At 47.8% G+C, this 23,070-nt stretch overlaps 1 protein-coding gene across 1 annotated transcript; it reads left to right on the plus strand.

Annotated features, from left to right (window-relative positions):
• Positions 1 to 268: 268 nt before the first annotated feature.
• On the plus strand, positions 269 to 1,034 carry LOC125541064 (flowering-promoting factor 1-like protein 5). Its single transcript, XM_048704554.1, has one exon. It carries the CDS (start codon positions 443 to 445, stop codon positions 746 to 748), a length of 306 nt encoding a protein of 101 aa, XP_048560511.1. The 5' UTR covers positions 269 to 442; the 3' UTR covers positions 749 to 1,034.
• The last annotated feature ends 22,036 nt before the right edge of the window (positions 1,035 to 23,070 follow it).

Here is a 23,070-nt window from a genome sequence, read left to right on the forward strand (position 1 = left end):
CGTAGGATGAAGTGGGAGCACGGATGGAAGCATGAGGAGGGAGCAGGCAAGCCGGATCCAAGGAAGCCCTCGGTTAGTTACGTGTAATCTAAGAATAATTGAGGAGAATGATACTAATCACGCACTTCTCGAGCAGATTGATTGCCTTGGAACTTGGAAGTAAGTACATACGGTGTACCGAGCAGGAAGAACAAATGTACGTTGCTGTCATCGAATACCGAAACATCAAGGAATTACACCAATATACAAAAGAACAAGTCCCTATCGGTCTATGCATCGCTTTTCACCGCATCCTCTCAGTGCTCCCCATCCGGCATCCGCCTATATAAACGCATCAGATTATAGCCCAACCAACCTGCAGCAAGTAGTGCAACACAACACTAGCAAGGTCGATCGATCGAAGGTAGCTAGCAAGTAAGGAAGACTAGGAAGAAGAAGAAAGATGGCGGCGGGGGGCGTGTGGGTGTTCAAGAACGGGGTGATGGAGCTGGAGCAGGAAGCGACGAGCCGGAAGGCGCTGGTGTACGTGCCGGCGAACGAGACGATGAGGTCGCTCGAGGCGCTGGAGCGGCGGCTGGGGTCGCTGGGTTGGGAGCGCTACTACGAGGACCGCGCCATCGTGCAGCTCCACAAGCGCGGCGGCGTCGACCTCATCTCCATTCCCCGGGACTTCTCCAGGCTCCGCTCCACCCATATGTATGACGTCGTCGTCAAGAACCGCGACCAGTTCAAGGTCGTCGACCTCTAGTTATAGCCATCTTGGTCGGTAATATTCTTCCTATTCTAGCCGGATAAATTCATGGCTCCGCGCCACGAATATATGTATAGACGTACAAATAAGAACCTGCGTGTACGATTATGCATGCGTTGTACTGTTCCTGTGTGATGTAGTATGTAACTGTGGGCCTCTGTCAGAATATGTAACCTGTGTGCACTTAACGGTGGAAAATATATGTACGTGAGTACCGGGGTTTAAAATCTCTGATTAAGAAACCTAGATCCCGCCGAAATAAATTTGTTTTACCAAAGGTTCCCCCGCCTCATTTTATTGAACTAGATGATACCCCGTTGTTGTGGGAAATTTTTTGTAATATATTCAGTTAGAATTGGTTGTGTGAAACATGAATATTTAAAGTAATATTTTTTTTGATCGAAAGGGGTTTTCCCCCGCTCCATTTTATATAAACGAAGCAAAGCGAGTCACAGCAGACCGTTACAAGCATTCGGGACCTGCCTGAATAGCAGGACCAGAGACACCGGAATCAAAAGACAAATTCAGCGTTCTGAGGAAGCGCATAGACGGTCATACATCTACCACGACAGGGGAACTGACGGATACATTTGCCAGCTCTTTTTCACTCTACTATTTTATCTCTTTTCACACTGGGTGAATCTTCAGCATCTCCTCTTCGATCTTTCTCTTGCAAGCTCTCAGGCCGACTCCCATGCAATCTTGAGCAGCTCGCCTCTTCACCGATCTAGGAGTTGGATGCATCTTCTCAGCAGCACCGATTGGTCGCCCACACATAGCACCTTCCATTGATGCAGCGACGAGCTGATCCTTGCCAAGATTGCACGCGTGCTTGTCCACTGTACGCCCTGAAAGCACATGTCATTACGCATCGTCCAAATGCTCCAAATGGTAGCAACACAAGCAATATTAGTAACAGACTTTTTGTTATTTAGATTCCAGAAAGAAGATAATTCATTCATGTCATTTGGAATACTAAACTCAAAAGAGTCAGATATATCACTCCAAACTTGTTTAGCAACCACACATTCAAAGAACAGGTGACAGACAGTTTCATCCTCATTACAAAATAAGCATTTTAGATTTTCCACCTCTCTTCTCTTATTCAGGTTATCCCTGGTAAGAATTTTGTTATGAAAAGCTAGCCAGAGAAAGACTAAATATATGTGAGGTACAACAATCTTCCAGAATTTTTTCCAAATGGGGGTAGACACTCCCCCCCAATTAATCATGTTATAAAACGACTTAACTGAATAGACCCCCGACGATTCCAATCTCCAAATGGGTTGGTCTGTCTCGTCAGTTATTGGCATGTCAGAGATGATTCGGATCAATTCATGCCATCTATCCAAAAACCCAGCCTCCACACATCTGTTGAAGGTAAGTTTGAGAGTAGAACCATCCCATACCTCAGAAACTGCGCAGCATTGCTGTTGGCAGATTTCATACACGTCCCAGAATTGGGTTTTGAGGGAAGAATCCCCCACCCAAACGTCATCCCAAAAGCTTATTTTATTACCATTCCCTAGTTTCCATTTATAGAAGGGCCTAACCCCCTCCAAGGCCCAGGTGACACCTTTCCGGAAGGGAGAGCCTACACCCTGCCTAGACCACAGTATATTTGGCTTAGTTGTTTTATATTTGTGGTCGATCAGCTTCACCCAGTTTTTTTTACTGTCCATAAAATACCTTTTAGCCCAAGAGGCTAGTAAGGCCATGTTGAATTCTCTCAGGTTAGGTACCCCCAGACCACCAAAGTCTTTTTTTTCTAGGAGATCAAACCCCAATTAGCAAGATGGTACTTATGTTCATCCCCCACATTCCCCCAGAAAAAGTGAGCCATCTGAGAAGTGATGGCCTTGATCGCCCAGTTGGGGAACTTAATAACTGACATGAGGTACATGGGGATACTGGCAATGCATGCCTTGAGGAGGACTAGTTTTGCTTCATAGCTAAGTAGTCTCCCCTTCCATCCACATATCCTTTTGATGATCTTATCTATGATGTATTGGATGTCTTCTCTTCTCAATTTGAGGTAGTGAAGAGGAACTCCAAGATATTTTAGAGGTAAATCCCCCAATTTACAACAGAAAATCTGAGACAGGAGTTTATCATCATCCTCATTCATATTGATAGGTACTACTTCACATTTGTCATAATTGATTTTTAACCCAGAAAGGTTTTCAAAGCAGGCAAGTAGCCATTTCAAGTTCCTAACATATTCAGGTTTAGGGTTAAGAAAGAGAATTGTATCATCAACATATTGCAGGCATATGAGTCCTTGAGGGATGATATGGGGAACAATCCCAGATATGATATTATTATTAAACAGCTTTAGCTAACATGCGAGAAAACACATCAACCACCAAATTAAAAAGCATGGGGGAACTTGGATCCCCTTGTTTTAAACCTTTTCCACCCACAAAGTATGGACCAAGGGTGTCATTGATCTTAACACAGAAAGAGCTCTGTTGCAAAATGGATAAGTTCCATCTAATCCACTTAGCCCCAAATCCCCTAGATGTAAGCATTTCTACTAGGAAATCCCAGTTCACTCTATCATAGGCTTTTTCATAATCTATTTTAAGAACAATCCCAGATTCTTTTGATTTATGGACCTCATGGATGGCCTCATGAGCAGTAACTACACTTTCTAAAATGAACCTGCCTCTCACAAAGGCAGATTGACATGGGGATAGGAGCCTATGACCAACAGGGCAAACTCTGTTTGTCATAGCTTTACTGAATATCTTAACAGAACAGTTGCTCAAACAGATGGGTCTGAATTTCCTCATGTTCTTGGCATCTGGCTCTTTAGGGATCAAAGTAACAATAGAATAGTTTAGTCTCTGGACATCCAGAGTCCCATTTTCAAAATCTCTAACCAGAGCCATAAAGTCACCCTTAATCACCTCCCAGAATTGTTGATAAAAAAGAAAAGACAAACCATCAGGACCAGGGGCTCCATTAGCATATGATCCCATAATGGCCTCTTTAATTTCTTCTTCTGAAAAAGGTCTTTCCAAGGAAGTATTTTATGCTTCTGTCACCATTTCTTCCTCAGACCAAAACTGGTCATCTAAATGTATATTAGGTTTAGGCTCAAACCCAAAGAGGTTTTTATAAAAGTTAGTGGCCGCCTCCAGCATGTCCTTAGTGGAGTATACAGGCCCATTAGGACCCTCCAGCATAGTCAATTGATTCTTCCTTCTGCGTTGGTTAGCAACAGCATGGAAGTAAGCTGTGTTTCTGTCTCCTTCTTTGATCTTCCTATCTCTAGATCTCTTCCACATGGCAGTCTCTTCCTTCTTCTAGATCCCCTCAAGTTCCTCTTTAATTTGTTTCATTCTGAGGACTAAAGTTGAAAATAGATATGATGTATGGTGTTTGATTATTGTATAATGTAAATTCTCATGCATGTTTGCATGACGAGGTGCCTTTTTATTGTTAGATAATAACGAGAAATAAACGAGACACGAGAGACATGGATTTTTACGTGGAAATCATTGCGGGAGAAAACCACAGACGCACAAAGGCGCAATCACTATGATGGAGGAGTATTACAAGCACGAGACGACAGGCCATCGGCGAGGTGCGACTACATGGGGTATATATGAGGGCAATACATGAGAGTCCTTGGAGGACAAGTAAACGAGTTGTACTCGTACGCGTCGACGTCAACGCAAAGGCCCACACCGGTTGTACTACGTCTAATCCAACACAGTATAATTTGGATCACAATTTAACATTTATTATGCATGATTGCATGTTGTGGTGGACCTTTTCTCCAAGCATGTAGAATGATGAGATGATATACTTGCATGTTGAGAGAAATAACCTAGTGGGGGCTAGCTATTTAGATATAGAAGATGAGTCAAACAAAAACACACATAACGACTCTCTCTCTCTCTCTCTCTCTCTCTCTCAGCGCTCGCACTACCGGAACAGGGGCCGGTGCCGACGGCCATATGTATGCCGACGGCCACCGTCGGCCTACTCCTAGATATGCCTACAGCCGGATCCAGGTCGTCGGCGTACCAAGGCCGTCGGGCTATCCCGAGCTATGCCGACGGCCACCGTCGGCACATATTTGCCATCGACTTAGACCCATCCTACGCCTACAGCCGTCGTCAGCATAGTTGCGGGCCCGGCGGCCCGTTTGTGACGTGCGGCTAACGGCGCCCGACCTATGCTAACCGCCGAGACGGGCGGCCGTCGACATAGATGTGCGTGCCATGTCATCGATCTGAGGCGCACCGACCACCATCTATGCCGACGGCTATCGTCGGCATAGATGCCACGCCATCGATCCGCGGCGCGCCATCCATCTGCCCATGGCCTCAGTTTTTTTGCATTTCATATAGAATTTTTTTGTTCTTTTACGTATTATTATTTAATTAACTTACATGTAGCATGTTTTAATATAAGCATAAATACCTTAGTTTTCGATTCTATACGGAGGGGTGTGACACCTGAGGGGGGAAACAGCCGCATCAGGTCTATACGAAGGGGACGTTGCTCCCAAGTGTTTATATGGGATGACCTACCATGACCGGGTGGTGCGGTGGCATGTCTAAAGAGGAGGCACGCACCTCCGGGGTGTGCCCCCCTCACGGACGGCGCCGCCGCCGGCACCTGGAGGGGGGAAACGGACGCGTCGGGTCTACACGGAGGGGATGTAGCTGTGGGTTTGGCCTGGATGTTGCTCCCATGTGTCCCTATGGGCTGACTTAACACAATCGGGTGGAGAGGTCCACTGGTCAAAGCCCGTCCGTGGGAAGTCAAATGGATAGATCTCATGGTCAACCGCTCCAGGGTTAGGCGGGACGGGGGCCCTCGGGGTAGCAATGCCATCGGAGTGTCGCACCGGGCCCTCATACATGCGGCATGGTGTGGTGGCATGTGTGAAGAGGCGGCACGCGTCTCCGGGGTGTGGCCCCCCTCATGGACGGCGCCACCACCGACACCTGGAGGGGAGAAACAGACGCGTCGGGTCTACACGGAGGGGATGTTGCTGTGGGTTTGGCCCGGATGTTGCTGCCAGGTGTCCCTATGGGCTGACCTAACACAACCAGGTGGAGAGGTCCACTGGTCAAAGCCCATCCGTGAAAAGTCAAAGGTCTAGATCTCGTGGTCAACCGCTCCAGGGTTAGGCGGGATGGGGGCCCTGGGGGGTAGCAATGCCATCGGAGCGTCGCACCGGGCCCTCATACATGCGGGGTGGTGTGGTGGCATGTCTGAAGAGGCAGCACGCGCCTCTCGGGTGTTGCCCCCCTCACGGACGGCGCCGCCGCCGGCACCTAGAAGGGGGAAACGGACGCGTCAGGTCTACACGGAGGGCATGTTTCTATGGGTTTGGCCCGGATGTTGCTCCCAGGTGTCCCTATGGGCTGACCTAACACAACCGGGTGGAGAGGTCCACTGGTCAAAGCCCGTCCGTGGAAAGTCAAAGGGCTAGATCTCGTGGTCAACCGCTCCAAGGTTAGGCGGGACGGGGGCCCTGGGGGTAGCAATGCCACCGGAGCGTCGCACCCGGCCCTCATACATGCAGGGTGGTGTGGTGGCGTGTCTGAAGAGGCGTCACGCATCTCCGGGTGTGGCCCCCCTCACGGACGGCATCGCCACCGGCACCTGGAGAGGGGAAACGGACGCGTCGGGTCTACACGGAGGGGATGTTGCTGTGGGTTTGGCCCGGATGTTGCTGCCAGGTGTCCCTATGGGATGACCTAACACAACCGGGTGGAGTGGTCCACTAGTCAAAGCCCGTCCGTGGAAAGTCAAAGGGTTAGATCTCGTGGTCAACCGCTCCAGGGTTAGGCGGGACGGGGGCCCTGGGGGGTAACAATTCCACCGAAGCATCGCACCGGGCGCTCATACATTCAGGGTGGTGTCGTGGCATGTCTGAAGAGGCGACACGCGTCTCCGAGGTGTGGCCCCCCCTCATGGACGGCGCCGCCGGCGGCACCTGGAGGGGGGAAACGGACGCGTCGGGTCTACACAGAGGGGATATTGCCGTGGGTTTGGCCCGGATGTTGCTCCTAGGTGTTTCTATGGGCTGACCTAACACAACGGGGTGGAGAGGTCCACTGGTCAAAGCCCGTCCGTGGGTAGTCAAAGGGTTAGATCTCGTGGTCAACCGCTCCAGGGTTAGGCGCGACGGGGGTCCTGGGGGTAGCAATGCCACCGAATCGTTGCACCGGCCCCTCATACATGCGGGGTGGTGTGGTGGCATGTCTGAAGAGGCGGCACGTATCTCTGGGGTGTGGCCCCCCTCACGGACGGCGCTGCCTCCGGCACCTGGAGGGGGAAATGGATGCGTCGGGTCTACACGGAGGGAATGTTGCTGTGGGTTTGGCCCGGATGTTGCTGCCAGGTGTCCCTATGGTCTGACCTAACACAACCGGGTGGAGAGGTCCACTGGTCAAAGCCTGTATGTGGAAAGTCAAAGGGTTAGATCTCGTGGTCAACCGCTCCAGGGTTAGGCGGAACGGGGGTCCTGGGGGGGGGGGGGGGGCAATGCCACCGGAGGGTCCCACCGGGCCCCCATACATGCGGGGGATGGGGGGGGGGGGGGGCGGGGGGGGGGGGGGTAGCAATGCCACCGGAGCGTCGCACCGGGCCCTCATACATGCGGGGTATTGTGGTGGCATGTCTGAAGAGACGGTACGCGTCTCCGAGGTGTGGCCCCCTCACGGACGGCGCCGTCACCGGCACCTGGAGGGGGGAAACGAACGCGTCGGGTCTACACGGAGGGGATCTTGCTGTAGGTTTGGCCCGGATTTTACTCCCAGGTGTTCCTATGGTCTGACCTAACACAACTGGGTGGAGAGGTCTACTGGTCAAAGCCCGTCCGTGGAAAGTCAAAGGGCTAGATCTTGTGGTCAACCGCCCCAGCGTTAGGCGGGACAGGGGCCCTGGGGTAGCAATGCCACCAGAGCGTCGCACCGGGCCCTCATACATGCGGGGTGGTGTGGTGGCATGTGCGAAGAGGCGGCACGCGTCTTCAGGGTGTGGCCGCCCTCACGGACGGCGCCGTCGTCGGCACCTAGAAGGGGGAAACAGACGCATCGGGTCTACACGGAGGGTATGTTGCTGTGGGTTTGGCCTGGATGTTGCTCCCAGGTGTTCCTATGGGCTGACCTAACACAACCGGGTGGATAGGTCCACTGGTCAAAGCCCGTCCGTGGAAAGTCGAAGGGCTAGATCTCGTGGTCAACCGCCCCGGTGTTAGGCGGGACGGGGGCCGGGGGGGGGGGGGTAGCAATGCCACCGAAGCGTCGCACCAGGCCCTCATACATGCGGGGTGGTATGGTGGCATGTCTGAAGAGGCGGCACGCGTCTCCTGGGTGTGGCCCCCCTCACGGACGGCGCCGCGACCGGCACCTGGAGGGGGTGGGGAACGGCCGTGTCGGGTGTACATGGATGTAGACTGCAAATAAAAAACACCGGCATCCATCATGGAAAACGGACGATTACTCTGAAACCTTCAGTGCCCGGAAACCGGATCGGTGCCCGGGCACTGAAAGTTTTAGAGTAATTGTCTGTTTTCCTAACGAAAGTCTAATGAATACGGGAGCTTTCTTCGTATGGATTAGCCAAGTATTTATACTAGTCAAATTTCTCATCCTTTGACAATGTGGTACTATTTTTCAGTTTTCAGATGGTATCTATGCTGCTGCAAAAAAAGATGCTATCAATGCCGACGGCATTGCCGTCTGCATAGTTTACCACGTGGCATCTTAAACTATGCCGACGTCTATGCCGTCGGCATAGATTACATTATCCACTCACGGGCAGGGCTGGCCACTCATTCCTCATCTCGCCCGCACCACGCCCCACCCGTCTTGACCCACGCCGTCCGCCTCCCGCCGCCGCTTCCCTTCCCTCGCCCCTCCCCGCCTCCATCCCGACCCTCTCCGCCCCCTTTTCGTGTCGCCGCCGCCACACCGTCGCCACCTTGACTCCGCGGCGCCGCGGCCACCACCCTCTCCGCCCCCTCACCCCACCACCACCCCCGTCCCCCCGCCACCTCTCGTCGGTGCCGTCCCCACGCGTCCCTGACCCCGTGCCCTCCCTGTCCTGCCCCGACCCCGTGCCTGCCGGAGCTCAGAGGCCCCCCTCCGCCGACGCCCTGCTGCGGCGGACCCAACCCCCGTCCACCCTTCCCCGGCGGCTGCCCCCCGGCCTCCTTGCTGCCCACTGCACCGGCGCCCAAGATGGCCCTGGTGATCTTTTTTTTTCATTTTTTGCCATTTTGTTACTGTTTATTTTGTGCATAGATGGATATGTGATGAATGGATATGTGCATGTATAGATTGATGGTCATGTTTGTGATAGATGGATGCATTGATGGATATTGGTCAAGTTTGTGAATTTGGACACTTAATTTAAAATATGGATTGATGGATATTGGTCAAGCTTTTGAATATGTGCATGTATAGATTGATGGATATTGGTCAAGTTTTGCATTTTGTAGACACTTAGTTTTAAATATGGATGAATTGATGGATATTAGTAAGTTTTGTGTTTGGTCAAGTTAGTGTTAGATGGAAGCAATTCGAGGCACTAGGTTTCTAAAATATTTAATGAAGCTTTCTTTTCCAATTTGACATGTTGTTTCATGTTGATTCATAATGTTGTGCCAATGGTTAATGTGAGGCGATGACCTAAATTTTTTTCACTCGGTGTAATTAAAAGGATTTGTGGTGTTCCATCTTCGTGGAGTGATCGTCGACGTTGGAGGTGTTGGTCCACGATCATCCCTCTCCTTTGATCGACTACATCGTTTACATCGGAGGGTGAGCAACAATTCCATGACCTCGTCCGCTTTTTTTCCCATATTAGTAGATTAAATTTTCACATCAAGTCGCGTAACCTAGGCGTCTCCCGTCCGAAAGGGTTGCATCAATAAATATGCATTCAATTGCACATTTATCACTGCAGCTCTTTCGGATTGTCCGGCGTTTTCCACGGACAACTCGAGGATGTGTAGATTGGGTACGTTGCCCATGCTCTACCCCATTCCGAGATAGGATTTCGGTGGCGCCTCCCCGTTGTTCTCCGGATGCACATTCTCCCGGTATTTTTCTAAGACATGTATTTGGTGAACAGCGGGGAGGTGTTGCCGAAATTTTGTCTCGGGATGGGGTAGAGCATGGACAACGTACTCAATCTACACATTCTCAGGTGGGATTAGGACCCATCTTTACCTATTAGAGATGTAGGTGGATTAAATGTTGTTTCTCGTCAACCCTGTAAAAAATAAAATATTGATGTGAGTAATTTAAATGAATCCTTAATTTTTTTGTGTGGCTTCCAATAAAACAGAGATGGCAGATAATGAGTGGATGTATAGTGAGTTTTTCCGTCGGAATCAAGTAACAACAGAGTGGGTCGAGAAAACTTATTTGTTTTTGAAAGAAATATTCCGTAGTCCAATGAGGATTGTGCCAGAATGCCCATGTGCCAAATGTAAGAGACATATGCGCAGAGATAAGAGTGAGATGACTAAGAACCTTCGCACACATGGATTTATGCCCAACTTTAATATGCCGATAAACTTTTCCCACTGGGACAGTGGTAGAGAGGAGGTGATATGACAATGCGTCGCTGGTTATGAGGATGATGGGGTTAGAGACATGCTAGATGATGTCTTTGCTACACAACCGACACCTCCGTCACATTCAGCAAATGAACCGGAGGAGCCGAAGGAAACCGCAAAGGCCTTCCTGGATATCTTGGCCTCGTCAAAGAAACCTCTTTATGAGGGTGCAAAGCTCTTTGTGCTAGATACCATCTCACAACTGATGGCAGTCAAGGCTGAGTATGGCTATAGCCGAGGTTGCTTCGAAGCATTTCTGGGAGTATGGGCTAACAGCCTGCCTGAGGGCCATGAACTGCCGAAAACCATGTACGCTACGAAGAAAATCATGAAGGCGCTCTCCATGGATTATGAGAAAATACATGTTTGTCCAAAGAATTGCCTTTTGTTTAGGCATGAGTATGCGAATGACAACTACTGTAGGAAGTGCGGTTCCTCTCGGTATATTGAGGTAGTCGATGAGCAGGGTCAGAAGCAGCAGCTAAAAATCCTTGTGAAGGTTCTTTGGTATCTTGATTTTATAAAAAGACTGCGGTGCCTTTTCATCACCGAGGAGTCTGCCAAAATGTTGAAGTGGCACAAGGAAGGGAAAAGGTAAAATCCAAATAAAATTGTACATCCATCAGAAGGTGAAGCATGAAAATCATTCGATATAGAATACCTGGAGGAAGCAGCCGAGGCTGGGAATGTCAGAATTGCTATATCAGTTGATGGGTTCAATCCATATGGTATGTCGTCTAATCCATACAGCTGCTGGCCCGTATCTGTCATTCCGCTCAATCTCCCTCCCGGCGCCATAATGCGACGCAAGACTATGTTCCTATCGCTTATAATTTCGAGGCCTGAATATCCGGGGAAGAATTTGAGTGTGTTTATGCAGCCGTTGGTGGATGATTTGCACCATTCTTGGTGCATCCCGAGGTTGACATACGACCGGCATCCACAGAAAAATTTCTTAATGAAAGTTTGGCTACAATATTGCATGCATGACTTTCCCGGCTATGCCCTATTCTGTGGATGGTGTACAAGCGGGAAGATGCCTTGACTAGTCTGCATGCACGCCTTGATTTTCATTTGGCTGAAGAAGGGTGGAAAGTATGTTGCCTTTGACCTGCATCGACAGTTCCTCCCTCCAGACCATCCTGATAGGGAAGAAAAGAAGAACTTCACAAAAGGCAAAGCTGTCCATGAAGTAAACAAGATTCCAATATTTTCTGGTGCGGATGTGCTTGCTCATCTGAAAGCTCTTAAGACTACCGGCGAAGGGAAAGGAAAAGGCAAAGCCACAGGCAAAGGCGAGGGCGAGGGCGAGGGAAAAGGAAAAGGGAAAGGGAAAAATGTTTTGAAGGATATGGTGAGACGCACAACTGGACTCACATTACCCCCTTCACGCAGCTTCCCTATTTTAAGGACCTCAAACTTCCATACAACATCGACATGATGCACACCGAAAAGAATGTCGTGGAGTCCCGTTTTCGCACGATCCTCAACATTCCTGATAAGACAAAGGATAATGTTAATGCTAGAGTCGATCAACAGAATATTTGTGATAGACCACGTCTACACATGCAGTCGAAAATCTTGGTTCAAGCCAGATGCTGACTTCGTACTTAAAAAAGATCATAAGATGGAGGCATTCAAGTGGTTGAAACACATCATGAAGTTCACTGATGGTTATGCGTCAAATATAAGTAAGGGGGTCAATATTTCAACGGGAAAAGTGAACGGGATCAAGAGTCATGACTATCATGTATGGATTGAGCTGATTATGCCGGTGATGGTTCAGGATATGTTCCCGAGCGTGTCTAGCGTTTGCTTGCGGAGTTAAGCCATTTCTTCCGCATGCTTTGTGCTAAAGAAGTATGTCCTGAGATGATAAAAGAAAAGCATAAGAAGGCGCATGAGTTGATGTGCAAGCTAGAGAAGATCTTCCCGCCAGGCTTATTTACTCCAATGACACGTCTCATTTTGCACCTCGCGAACGAGGTATTGTTGGGGGGACCTGTGCAGAATCGTTGGCAGTACGGCCCTGAGAGACGGAACAAGCATATGAGACAGAAATGTGGAAATAAAGCTAAGATTGAAGCTTCCATAGCTGAGGTAGTTATCCTAGAGGAGGTGGCAGACCTCAGGACAGCATACTATCTGGACCATGTTCCCACGCTACATAATAAGGTGTCTCGATACAATACAGAAGAACCCAAGTATAAACCCAATCTGCCTCTATTCATCGGGCAAGGTGGCAGGGCTGGATGCTCGACACCTTATATCATGCCACGAGATGAGTGGGAGGATGTCATGTTCTATATCTTGGACAGCAACAAGGAAGTTGTGGATGAGTGGATGAGGTAATACCATTGCATCATTCTTTTAGTCAATTTGTTATGTTCACTTTGCCTAGTTCTTATACCGCTTTTCTTATTGTGGTCGATTCATTGATGAAGAGTGGACGGGAATGCTGCCTCCTACTAAAGCGGAGGCACTTGCTCTTCTCCGAAAGGGTGCTGATGGAAGGAAAAATTTTGTTGCGTGGTTCATGGAGAAAGTAAATTTCCGCACTTCCCTATTACCTATTTCACCCTACAATTCCAATTAAACTCATGCACCCTATAATTTCAATTAAACTTGTAGGGAAATGATCCAAACAAATCAATGGATGAAGAATTGAGATGGGTTTCCATGGGTTTTGACCCTGCCGTCATGACATGCGAAAAGTATGATGTGAATGGGTATTGCTTCCATACAGAGGAGCACCAGAATAGTCGGCCTGATCCCAAAACTATGAATACCGGAGTCTTCACCGAACGAGATAATAAAGTAGATTACTACAGAAGGGTAGGAAAAATATACGAGCTTACATTCAAATGTGGCCGCGAACCCCTAAGTCTCACTGTGTTCAAATGCCGATGGCTCGACCCCAAAAAGGGTCTGAGACATAAGCCTTCTATTGGTTTAGTTGAAGTTAAACCATCAACCGTCAATGTTGGAGCTGATCTCTTCATCGCCGCGACCCAGGCCACACAAGTATATTATCTGCCTTACCCATGCCGGAAATAGTACCTAAAGGGTTGGGAAGTTGTGTTCAAGGTGTCGCCACATGGTAAGCTACCGGTCCCGAACGATGATGATTACTACAACATAAACCCCATGACATACGAGGGAGTGTTCTTTCAAGAGGAACATGATGACTTGGTCCAAAACAAGGAGGATGATGACTTGGGTTATGTTGACCTGGACCCAAATGACAACGACGCACGAATTGATGATGAGGCAGTTGTGAATCAAAGAGACATAATCATGCTTGAAAAGTTAAATGAAGACGCTGACGATGAGGAAGAGCCTCCACCTCCGTCAGACAACGAAGAAGATATGCATGATAGTGATGCTGAGACTGGTCGACAAATAGATTACAATAGTGATGATTCATATGGGTTCTAGAAAATGTAAGTTCTTTTAACGATGATTGAGGTAGATTACAATAGTATGCTTAATGTGCTCTTCTGTTATTAATGTTCTTTTCTGTATGCTTAATGTGCTCTTCTGTTATTAATGTTCTTTTCCGTATGCTTGTTTATTTGATATCCTTACTAATTGTTTATTCTCTTGTTAATGCAGGTTTGCTAATCATGGGCAAGTCCAGCGGTGTTGGTTTCCTCAACAAATTCAAATCACTTACTCGGAGTGGACGAGCCCAAGGCCCCCCCCCCCGCGACTACGCGATGATGACACCTCACAGGGAGGTCGAGGGATCGGGGGAGGAGACCCTAGAGGAGGAGGGGGTGGGGGAGAGCCCCTAGAGGAGGAGGAGGTGGGGGGAGAGGCACCTGGGTCAAAAACTCCGGGCCATGTCCGAAATAGGAGGGTCTTCTTCGATGCCCTCCTATACTGAGGCACCTTCTGAGTCTGAGGAGGAGGAGTATGTTCCTGATGGCGAGGAGGAGGAGGGCGAGGAGGAGGAGGCCGAGGAGGAGGGTGAGGAGGAGGAGGGCGAGGAGGGTGGTGGAGGGGAGGTTGACCCCGAGTTGTGGGGTGACTTGCCGCCAGATGCTCCGAAGGGGTGGCTGCGTGGTACTATCGGAGTACCTACACCACCTTCTATCGAGGCACACAAGTGGCTCATTGAACCTGCGGGGACAGAGTAAGTGCCTCTCAATCATATTTTCAACACATGACAACATTTTCTTATTATATACATGCCAATCCTTTGATTCTTTTGCAGGAACTGGATCCTTCACGGAAAGGGCCGTAAACCGAACGGCCTTATCACTGTCCTGTTGAAGGAGTTTTGGCCGAGCCTATTCTGCCCGCGGCCAGACAGGGACCCGGAGCTGCAGGTTTTGGCCATGAGATGGGCCCACTACGAGGCTTACAGCCACGTAGAGTATGGGACGGCCGCTAAGGCCGTGATCACCAAATTTTGGGTAAGTTCTCTTCTGAATCACTTGTCTTCAGTTTCGTTCATAGTTTATCATTGAATCATGATACGTCTCCGTCGTATCTAATTTTCCAAACACTTTTGCCCTTGTTTTGGACTCTAACTTGTATGATTTGAATGGAACTAACCCGGACTGGCGCTGTTTTCAGCAGAATTACCATGGTGTTGTTTTATGTGCAGAAAACAAATATTCTCGGAATGACCTAAAACTCCACGGAACATCTTAGAAAAAAAATCCTCGCCAAAGATGAAGACCAGGGGTCCCACACCCTTCTCACGAGGGTGGGTGGCGCCCCCCTAGGGCGCGCCCCCTACCTCGTGGGCCCCCTGTTGCGTCTCCGATTCCAACTCCACCTCCATATATTGAGTTTCGATGGGAAAAAAAATCAGGGAGAAGAAATCATCGCGTTTTACGAAACGGAGCCGTCGCCAAGCCCTAAAACCTCTCGGGAGGGCTGATCTAGAGTCCGTTTGAGGCTCTAGAGAGGGGGATTCGTCGCCGTTGTCATCATCAACCATCCTTCATGATGCTCACCGCCGTGCGTGAGTAATTGCATCGTAGGCTTGCTGGACGGTGATGGGTTGGATGAGATTTATCATGTAATCGAGTTATTTTTGTTAGGGTTTGATCCCTAGTATCCATTATGTTCTGAAATTGATGTTTCTATGACTTTGCTATGCTTAATGCTTGTCACTAGGGCCCGAGTGCCATGATTTCAGATCTGAACCTATTATGTTTTCATGAATATATGTGAGTTCTTGATCCTATCTTGCAAGTCTATAGTCACCTACTATGTGTTATGATCCGGCAACCCCGAAGTGACAATAATCGGGACCACTCCCGGTGATGACCATAGTTTGAGCAGTTCATGTATTCACTATGTGCTAATGCTTTGTCCCGGTTCTCTATTAAAAGGAGACCTTAATATCCCTTAGTTTCCAATAGGACCCCGCTGCCACGGGAGGGTAGGACAAAAGATGTCATGCAAGTTCTTTTCCATAAGCACGTATGACTATATACAAAATACATGCCTACATTACATTGATGAATTGGAGCTAGTTCTGTGTCACCCTATGTTATAACTGTTACATGATGAACCGCATCCGGCATAATTATCCATCACTGATCCGGTGCCTACGAGTTTTCCATATACTGGTTCTCGCTTATTTACTTTCCCGCTGCTACTGTTACAATCACTACAAAATACCAAAAACATTACTATTGTTGTCTTTACTTTTGTTGCCTCTACCACTACTATCATATTACTTTGCTACTAAACACTTTGCTGCAGATACTAAGTTTCCAGGTGTGGTTGAATTGACAACTCAGCTGCTAATACTTGAGAATATTCTTTGGCTCCCCTTGTGTCGAATCAATAAATTTGGGTTGAATACTCTACCCTCGAAAGCTGTTGCGATCCCCTATACTTGTGGGTTATCAAAGACTAATTGTTGGCGCCGTTGCCGGGGAGCATAGCTCTATTCTTTGAGTCACTTGGGATTTATATCTGCTGGACACTATGAAGAACTTTAGAGATCCAAAAACCAAGATCTATCCCTCAATTACGAGGGGAGGTAAGGAACTGCCATCTAGCTCTGCACTTGATTCACCTTTTGTTATGAGTAAGTTTGCGACACCTACATCTGCTTCTGCTATTCGTTCTGATATGTCGCATGTTATTGATGATGCCACTTCTGCTATGCAAGATACTTATGATGAAACTGCTTCTATGCATGATACTACTGTGCCCCTTAGTGAATTTCTTGATGAACAAATTTCTAGGGCTAGAGAAAGAGAAATTATTGAATCTGAATATGATGATGATAGTGATGATGAAAATATGCCTGTTATTCCCGAGGGTTATCTTTTTGATATGGAATCTTCTGCTGTTATTTCTGCTTGCAAAGATAGATATGAGCTTAAGAGGTTATTAATTAAATGGAACAAAGAATCACTTAGAGATAGAAAGAGACCTGACCTTGCTTTTGCTACTTCACCTATATGTGTTCCTGATAACGATTATGAATTCTCTGTTGATCCTGATATAATTACTTTGGTTGAATCTGATCCGTTTTATGGCTACGAATCTGAAACTGTTGTGGCACATCTTACTAAGTTAAATGATATAGCTGCCCTGTTCACTAATGATGAGAGATCGCGTTACTTCTATATACTCAAAATATTTCCGTTCTCATTAAAGGGTGATGCTAAGATATGGTTCAATTCTCTTGATCCTGGTTGTGTGCATAGTCCCCAGGATATGATTTATTACTTCTCTGCTAAATATTTCCCTGCTCATAAGAAACAAGCTGCTTTGAGGGAAATATACAACTTCGTGCAAATTAAAGAAGAGAGTCTCCCACAAGATTGGGGGAGGCTTCTCAAGTTACTTAATGCTTTGCCTGATCATCCTCTTAAGAAACCTGAAATACTTGATATCTTTTATAATGGACTAACTGATGCTTCTAGAGATTACCTGGATAGTTGTGCTAGTTCTCACTGGTAGAAAAAGGGCCAATAGTCCCAGTTCGTAAGGGTCTTTAGTCCCGGTTCCGGAACCGGGACTAAAGTGTCGGTACTAATACCTCCCCCCTTTAGTCCCGGTTCAATCCAGAACCGGGACTAAAGGCCCTCCACGTGGGCAGTGCGCAGAGCCCAGTCAGGAGACCCTTTGGTCCCGGTTGGTGGCACCAACCGGGACCAATAGGCATCCACGCGTCAGCACTTCTGTGGCTGGGGTTTTTGTTTTTTTTTGAAAGGGGGGGGGGTTGGGGGTTTTGGGGTTAATTTAGGTGTTTCATATATTGTGTTAGCTAGTTATAATTAATAGAGAGAAGTGTCCTCTCTTATGTCCGTGCTTGGTCGACGCTACGTACTATACATACGTATATAGAGAGGACTAGACACGCTAGCTAGCTAGTAAGCAAACGAAGGAAACAGAAGATCGTCATGAACATATATGCATATATACAGAGAGAAGTGATATCGACCACCTCTCCTTCTCCGAGAGATTGGTCGAACAACAAGTTCTCGTATATCTATCTGACACTACCGGCTACATATATACAATAATTATCTCTTACAAATATAATCATACGGACTCAGGGTCCACATAGAATTCTCCGTCTTCAGATCACGTGGTCAAGAAAGAATGCCGCCAACTCCTCTTGAATTGCTCGCATGCGAGCTGGTGCTAGGAGTTCATCCCGCTTCCGAAACATCTAATTTGAAGAAGGGGGTCAATATATATATATAAATGAATGAAACTCAACACAAATGATGGTAATAAGATAAAATTGTGAATGTTGTTATTTACGTACTTCATATTGTTCGTTAGAGTACCCGCCCCGCTCACAGGTCGTGTGGCGGATGGACTCGCAGATGTAGTATCCACAGAAATCATTCCCTTGTTCCTGCCACAACCACTTTACAAGAAATAGAGGTCAATCAAACTGATAAGCAAGAATGCTAAATGGTATTGATGAAACTAGCACTTGAATCACTAGGAGATGCGCGGAACATGCTACTATAGTACTTACTTTCGGGTGTCTAAATTCTAGCTCCTTCGGCAGTCCTGGAACTGTTTTGGTGAATTTTCTCCAAACCCTGCCGGACAAAGAAAACAATTACTTGATATCAGGAAATGAACAAAGTTGCTGATATGGTGTATAATGATCGATTTAACTTACTTCTTGAGGATTTCAGTCATGTCCGCATACTCCTTGGGATCTTTTCGTTTAGAGTCCAAGACGGTTACTACTCCCTGCTCAAGCTTAATCTCTAGGAGAATATAGTGGTAACTGCACACACATGCATAACTCATCAATTACATTACTATAACCTTGACTAATATATAAGGGAAACTGAATACGCACAAGACAGTAACACTCACCTGAAGTTGTAAGGAAAGAGTATTATATCTTTGTTTTGATTTCTTACGAACGATCGTAGCAAGTTGGCCTCGGTAGCAGCGGCATGAAGTTTAACCTGAGTTGCATCTATGAGATATGTGTTAATGAACCCAATATCACTGACTTGTCTTTTCTTCAATTCGGCGATCTTCAATCTGCACAATATAGTGAGGATGATTATAAATACATGCAATGAAAGAGCTAAGCTATATAGAGAAACTTAATGACAGAAGTAGTACTACTTACAGACAGTAGCAGGCGACCGTTGTTTTATCGATGGCCAGTTGATTGAAAAACTGATAGAACTCCTCAAATGGAACAGGCAACAGATCAATTCCAACGAGGTCATGCTCCTTTTTAACTTTCACATACAAAGTACTCCTCCCCCAGAGTCTCTGCAGATTTTCAAGTACCAATCATGCAATCTTCGCATCATCGTTGATAGAGATCTTTCATCTTTGACAAGAGGCTTCCCGTACTCGTATCTTTGTATCTGCATGTCCATGGGTTCATAATGTACTTCGTCGGGCAGGTAATCTGCAAGATTGCTATAACCGGGCACCATCCTCGGATCATTAGTGACGTTGTGGCTAGGCACCTTGAGTGGGGGGCACAATTGCTTCGCTTGTTCGCCGAGCTGGGCAATTTGTTTCCCAGCTCGTCGTTCTTTAATCCTTTGATCACTGACAGTACTTCCCGACCGCTCCGCTTCGGCAAATTCCTTTCCAATAATGCGGTCATAGTTTCCTTTCGGCGGATCAGACTTCGGTGGTTTTGTCAGGGCAGCCAGAGTGCGCTTCACTTTCACCCGATCTACCTTCTCCTCCGGAGGTGGATGTTTCTTTGCTTTCACCCCTTCAAAAACTTCCTCACTTCTTCTCGCGCGATCTCGGCGTTCTCCTCCAGGGTCCTCTCATATGGTAACTTCTCTGGAGTCTTCAGAGAAGGACCGAATCTGTATGTCCTCCCGCCTCTGGTTGTATTGCTAGACGCCAACCGAGCAGACGGCGCGGTTGTCTTCTTTACTTGCTTAAGCGGCGGAGGAGAAGGACTACGACGCGCCGGAGCAGCTGGAGCGGCGGCAGGTCTCTTCCGCCCTTGCTGACGAGGCAGAGAAGGTGGAGTGCTGGGCGCGCCGGCGCAAGCGGAGAAGGGAGGCGGTGAGTGTCGCCACGCGCCGGAGAAAGAGCGGCCGAGCCCTGCTATTCGTCACTTCGCGGAAGGAGGAGGGCGGTGGAGGAGGAGTGCCCTGACTCGCCGAGAGGAGGAGGAGGCGAGAGGCGTCCAGTTCGGAAGGTTGATGAGCTCCTTCCGCCATAGGCATGGAGTCTTCAGAGCAGACCCCAGCCGAGTCTCCCCTTCACCGGTAGGGTGGTCAAGCTGGAGGTCCTCAAATCCCTCCGTTATCTCATCCACCATCACCCTAGCATATCCTTCTGGAATCGGCCGGCAGTGAAAAGTTGCGCCGGGTTCAGTAGGATAAACAGAGCCAACAGCCGCCTTGACCTTCGAATTCATCCATTGCGTCATAAGGTGGCAGTTTTGAGACTCCGTTATAGCATCCACGGGATAGCTGGCAGGAGCCGTCAAGGCATGCTCCAGCTGAAGTAGCTCGGTGGAAGCCATGCTGCTTCTGCGCTGAGATGGCGGGGTAGCTTCGGGGGAGGCTTCGGCAGTACGTTTGCTGCGATTTGCTTCTCGTTCCTCTATCACGTCTACCCTTGCTTGCAACGCCTGTATTTGGGTCTGCTGCACTTTTTTCCTCCTCTCATGGGATTGTAACCGCCTTGCGTCCGGAAACCCAACCTCCATGGAATGGAGCCTGGCGTGCCTCGTGTCCGTCCAGGTGCTTCAGGATTCCCGAGGGCCATTGTGAGCTCGTCGTTCTCTCTGTCTGGAAAGAACGTCCCTTCCTGCGCTGCTTCGATATACTGCTTAACTTACTGACTGGTATGTTCCATTTGATCGTTCATCCAATGCACTTCCCTGTTACAGGGTCCAGTGTTCCGCCAGCCCCGAAGAACCAAGTCCGGCACGGTCTGGCCAGTTAATTGTCTCTGGTTCCGATCTTTATGAACAGATCATTCTCAGTCTTGGACCACTTAGGCCGGGCTACGAAGGTAGCCACCCTGACCCCGGTGCGATGGTGAAGCTTCTTCTTCGCAGCATTTTGGCTTGTTTGTCGGCCGGACATCTTCTTACTCTTTTCCGATGTCTTGGTGGCCACAATGCGGGCCAGTGATCTCTGATATTCTCATATCTGCCCTTGAATTTCTGGTGTCTCATTATTTTTCGACAAAATTTAATTCAGCTCTTTCTTCCACCTCCTGAATAGTTCTGGCCATCCTCTTCAGAGCAAAAGACTTGATTAATTTATCTTTAACTGGGTTCTCTGGATATCCTCAGGGCGGGGGTGAATTTGACTTCAGCTCAGTCCAAAGATCATTTTTCTGCATATCATTGACATAAGAGACCTCAGGGTCTTCTGTAGCCGGCTTAAACCATTGCTGGATGCTTATCGGGATCTTGTCCCTAACCAGAACCCCGCACTGAGCAACAAATGCGCTCTTTGTCCGGAGGGGTTCAATAGGTTGGCCGTCGGGCGCGATTGCTATGATCTCAAACTTTTCATCCGAGCTCAACTTTTTCTTCGGGCCTCGTCTCTTTACCGAAGTTGTGCTCGATCCGGAGGGCTAGAAAAAGGAGAAAGACTTAATTAATATGTGTACATACCAAAACAATGAATGCATCAATCAGCTAGTCAGCATAGGCTTAACTAATATATATACCTGGCCGGACTCGGTTCGGTCACCGGAGACGTCATCACGGTCTCCTTCTTGCACCGGCATTGGGTCACCGGAGCCGTCCTCATGTTCTTCTTCTTGCACCGGCATTAGGCCACCATAGCCAGCTTCTTCACCCTCTCCTTCCAGACCATCGGTGTCGTTGAGAAACAACGAGCAGACGGCATCACTTCCAAGTGCGATTATGTCCCTCAACAACGCTTCTTTTGCTTCGTCTAGGGCGGTGTCCATAGTTTCTACAAATATTTACAACATGGCAATTATTATTCAAACATGACAGATGGATATATTAGTGCCAAACGTAGAACTAGCTACCTAATCATAGTAAGCTATCGGGAGGGGGTATATATCGACAACGACGACACTACATCTATGTCCCTCGACGACCCTCGTTCCCGATAAAAAAAAGAGGAAGAAGAAGAAAAATAAGAGGAGAAGAAAGAATAGAGGAGAAGATTCTCCTCTATTCTTTCTTCTCCTCTTTTTTTTTCTTCTTCCTCTTCTTTTTTTATCCTCTTCTTCCTCTCATGTTCGAGAGGATCGCCGAGGGGTCGGGAGGTTGCGTAGTGTCAAAGGATTCAACAAAACCATGTCTTCATCATTAGGCGAAAGTAACATGTGCATGATGGTACGAAGCTCTTCAAAGTTGTTCTAGACGGAGTCCCAGATAGGATAATTCGCTTTTTTGGTACAAAGTTCAGCAAGAGCCTTCCGAATATCGCTATTTGGAAGGCCTTTGCTGAATTCGTACCAAAAGGCGGATTATCTATCCGGGACTCCATTCCAGAACAACTTTGCAGAACTTCGTACCAACATGCCCTGGTTACTTCCGGCTAATGATGAAGGCATGGATTTCTTCAATACTTTGACACTAGGAAACCTCTCTCTACTTCCGGCTAATAAGAAGAAGAAGAGAAGAAGAAGAAGAAGAAAAGAAAGAAAAAAAGAGGAGAAGAAGAAAGGAATAGTGGAGGAAAGAGAAAAGAATATATTCTATTTTCTACTTCTCCACTATTCTTTCTTCTTCTCCTCTTCTTTTCTTCTTTTTTTCTTCTTCTTATTTATTTCTCCTCTTCTTTTCGGTAGAGGAAACCTAAATAGCTAGCAAGTATCGTGGGTGTGAGATACATGTGGCCTTCGTGTCGGACACTACATCCACGTCCCACAAGTGACGTGGGCGTCGAAGCCCGCGCCACTTGTGGGATGTGGGTGTAGTGTCGACACCGACGGTACATGTATCTCACACCGACGATACTTTCTATTTAGGGTTTCTCCTCTACCGCTCCTCGACCTCTCGACGACCCTCGTTCCCGATAAAATAAAGAGGAAGAAGAAGAAGAAAAAAGAAGAAAAGAAAGAATAGAGGAGAAGACTTCCTCTTCTTCCTCTCCTCTTCTTCTCCCTCTTCTTCCCCTTCCTTCTCGCCCTCTCTCATGAATGTCCGACGTTCTCGGACTCCCCCCCCCATGTGTCGAAGAAAAAAAAGAAGAAAAAAAAGAGGAGAAGAAGAAAGGAATAGAGGAGAAAAGAGAAAATAGAATATATATTCTAATTTTCTCTTCTTCTC

Source organism: Triticum urartu, chromosome 2, assembly GCF_003073215.2.
Source record: "Triticum urartu cultivar G1812 chromosome 2, Tu2.1, whole genome shotgun sequence".
Taxonomy (NCBI): domain Eukaryota; kingdom Viridiplantae; phylum Streptophyta; class Magnoliopsida; order Poales; family Poaceae; genus Triticum; species Triticum urartu.

Bases quoted from the DNA above. Each gene is read 5' to 3' on its own strand.
- LOC125541064 (XM_048704554.1), top strand. From the start codon at position 443: ATGGCGGCGGGGGGCGTGTGGGTGTTCAAGAACGGGGTGATGGAGCTG.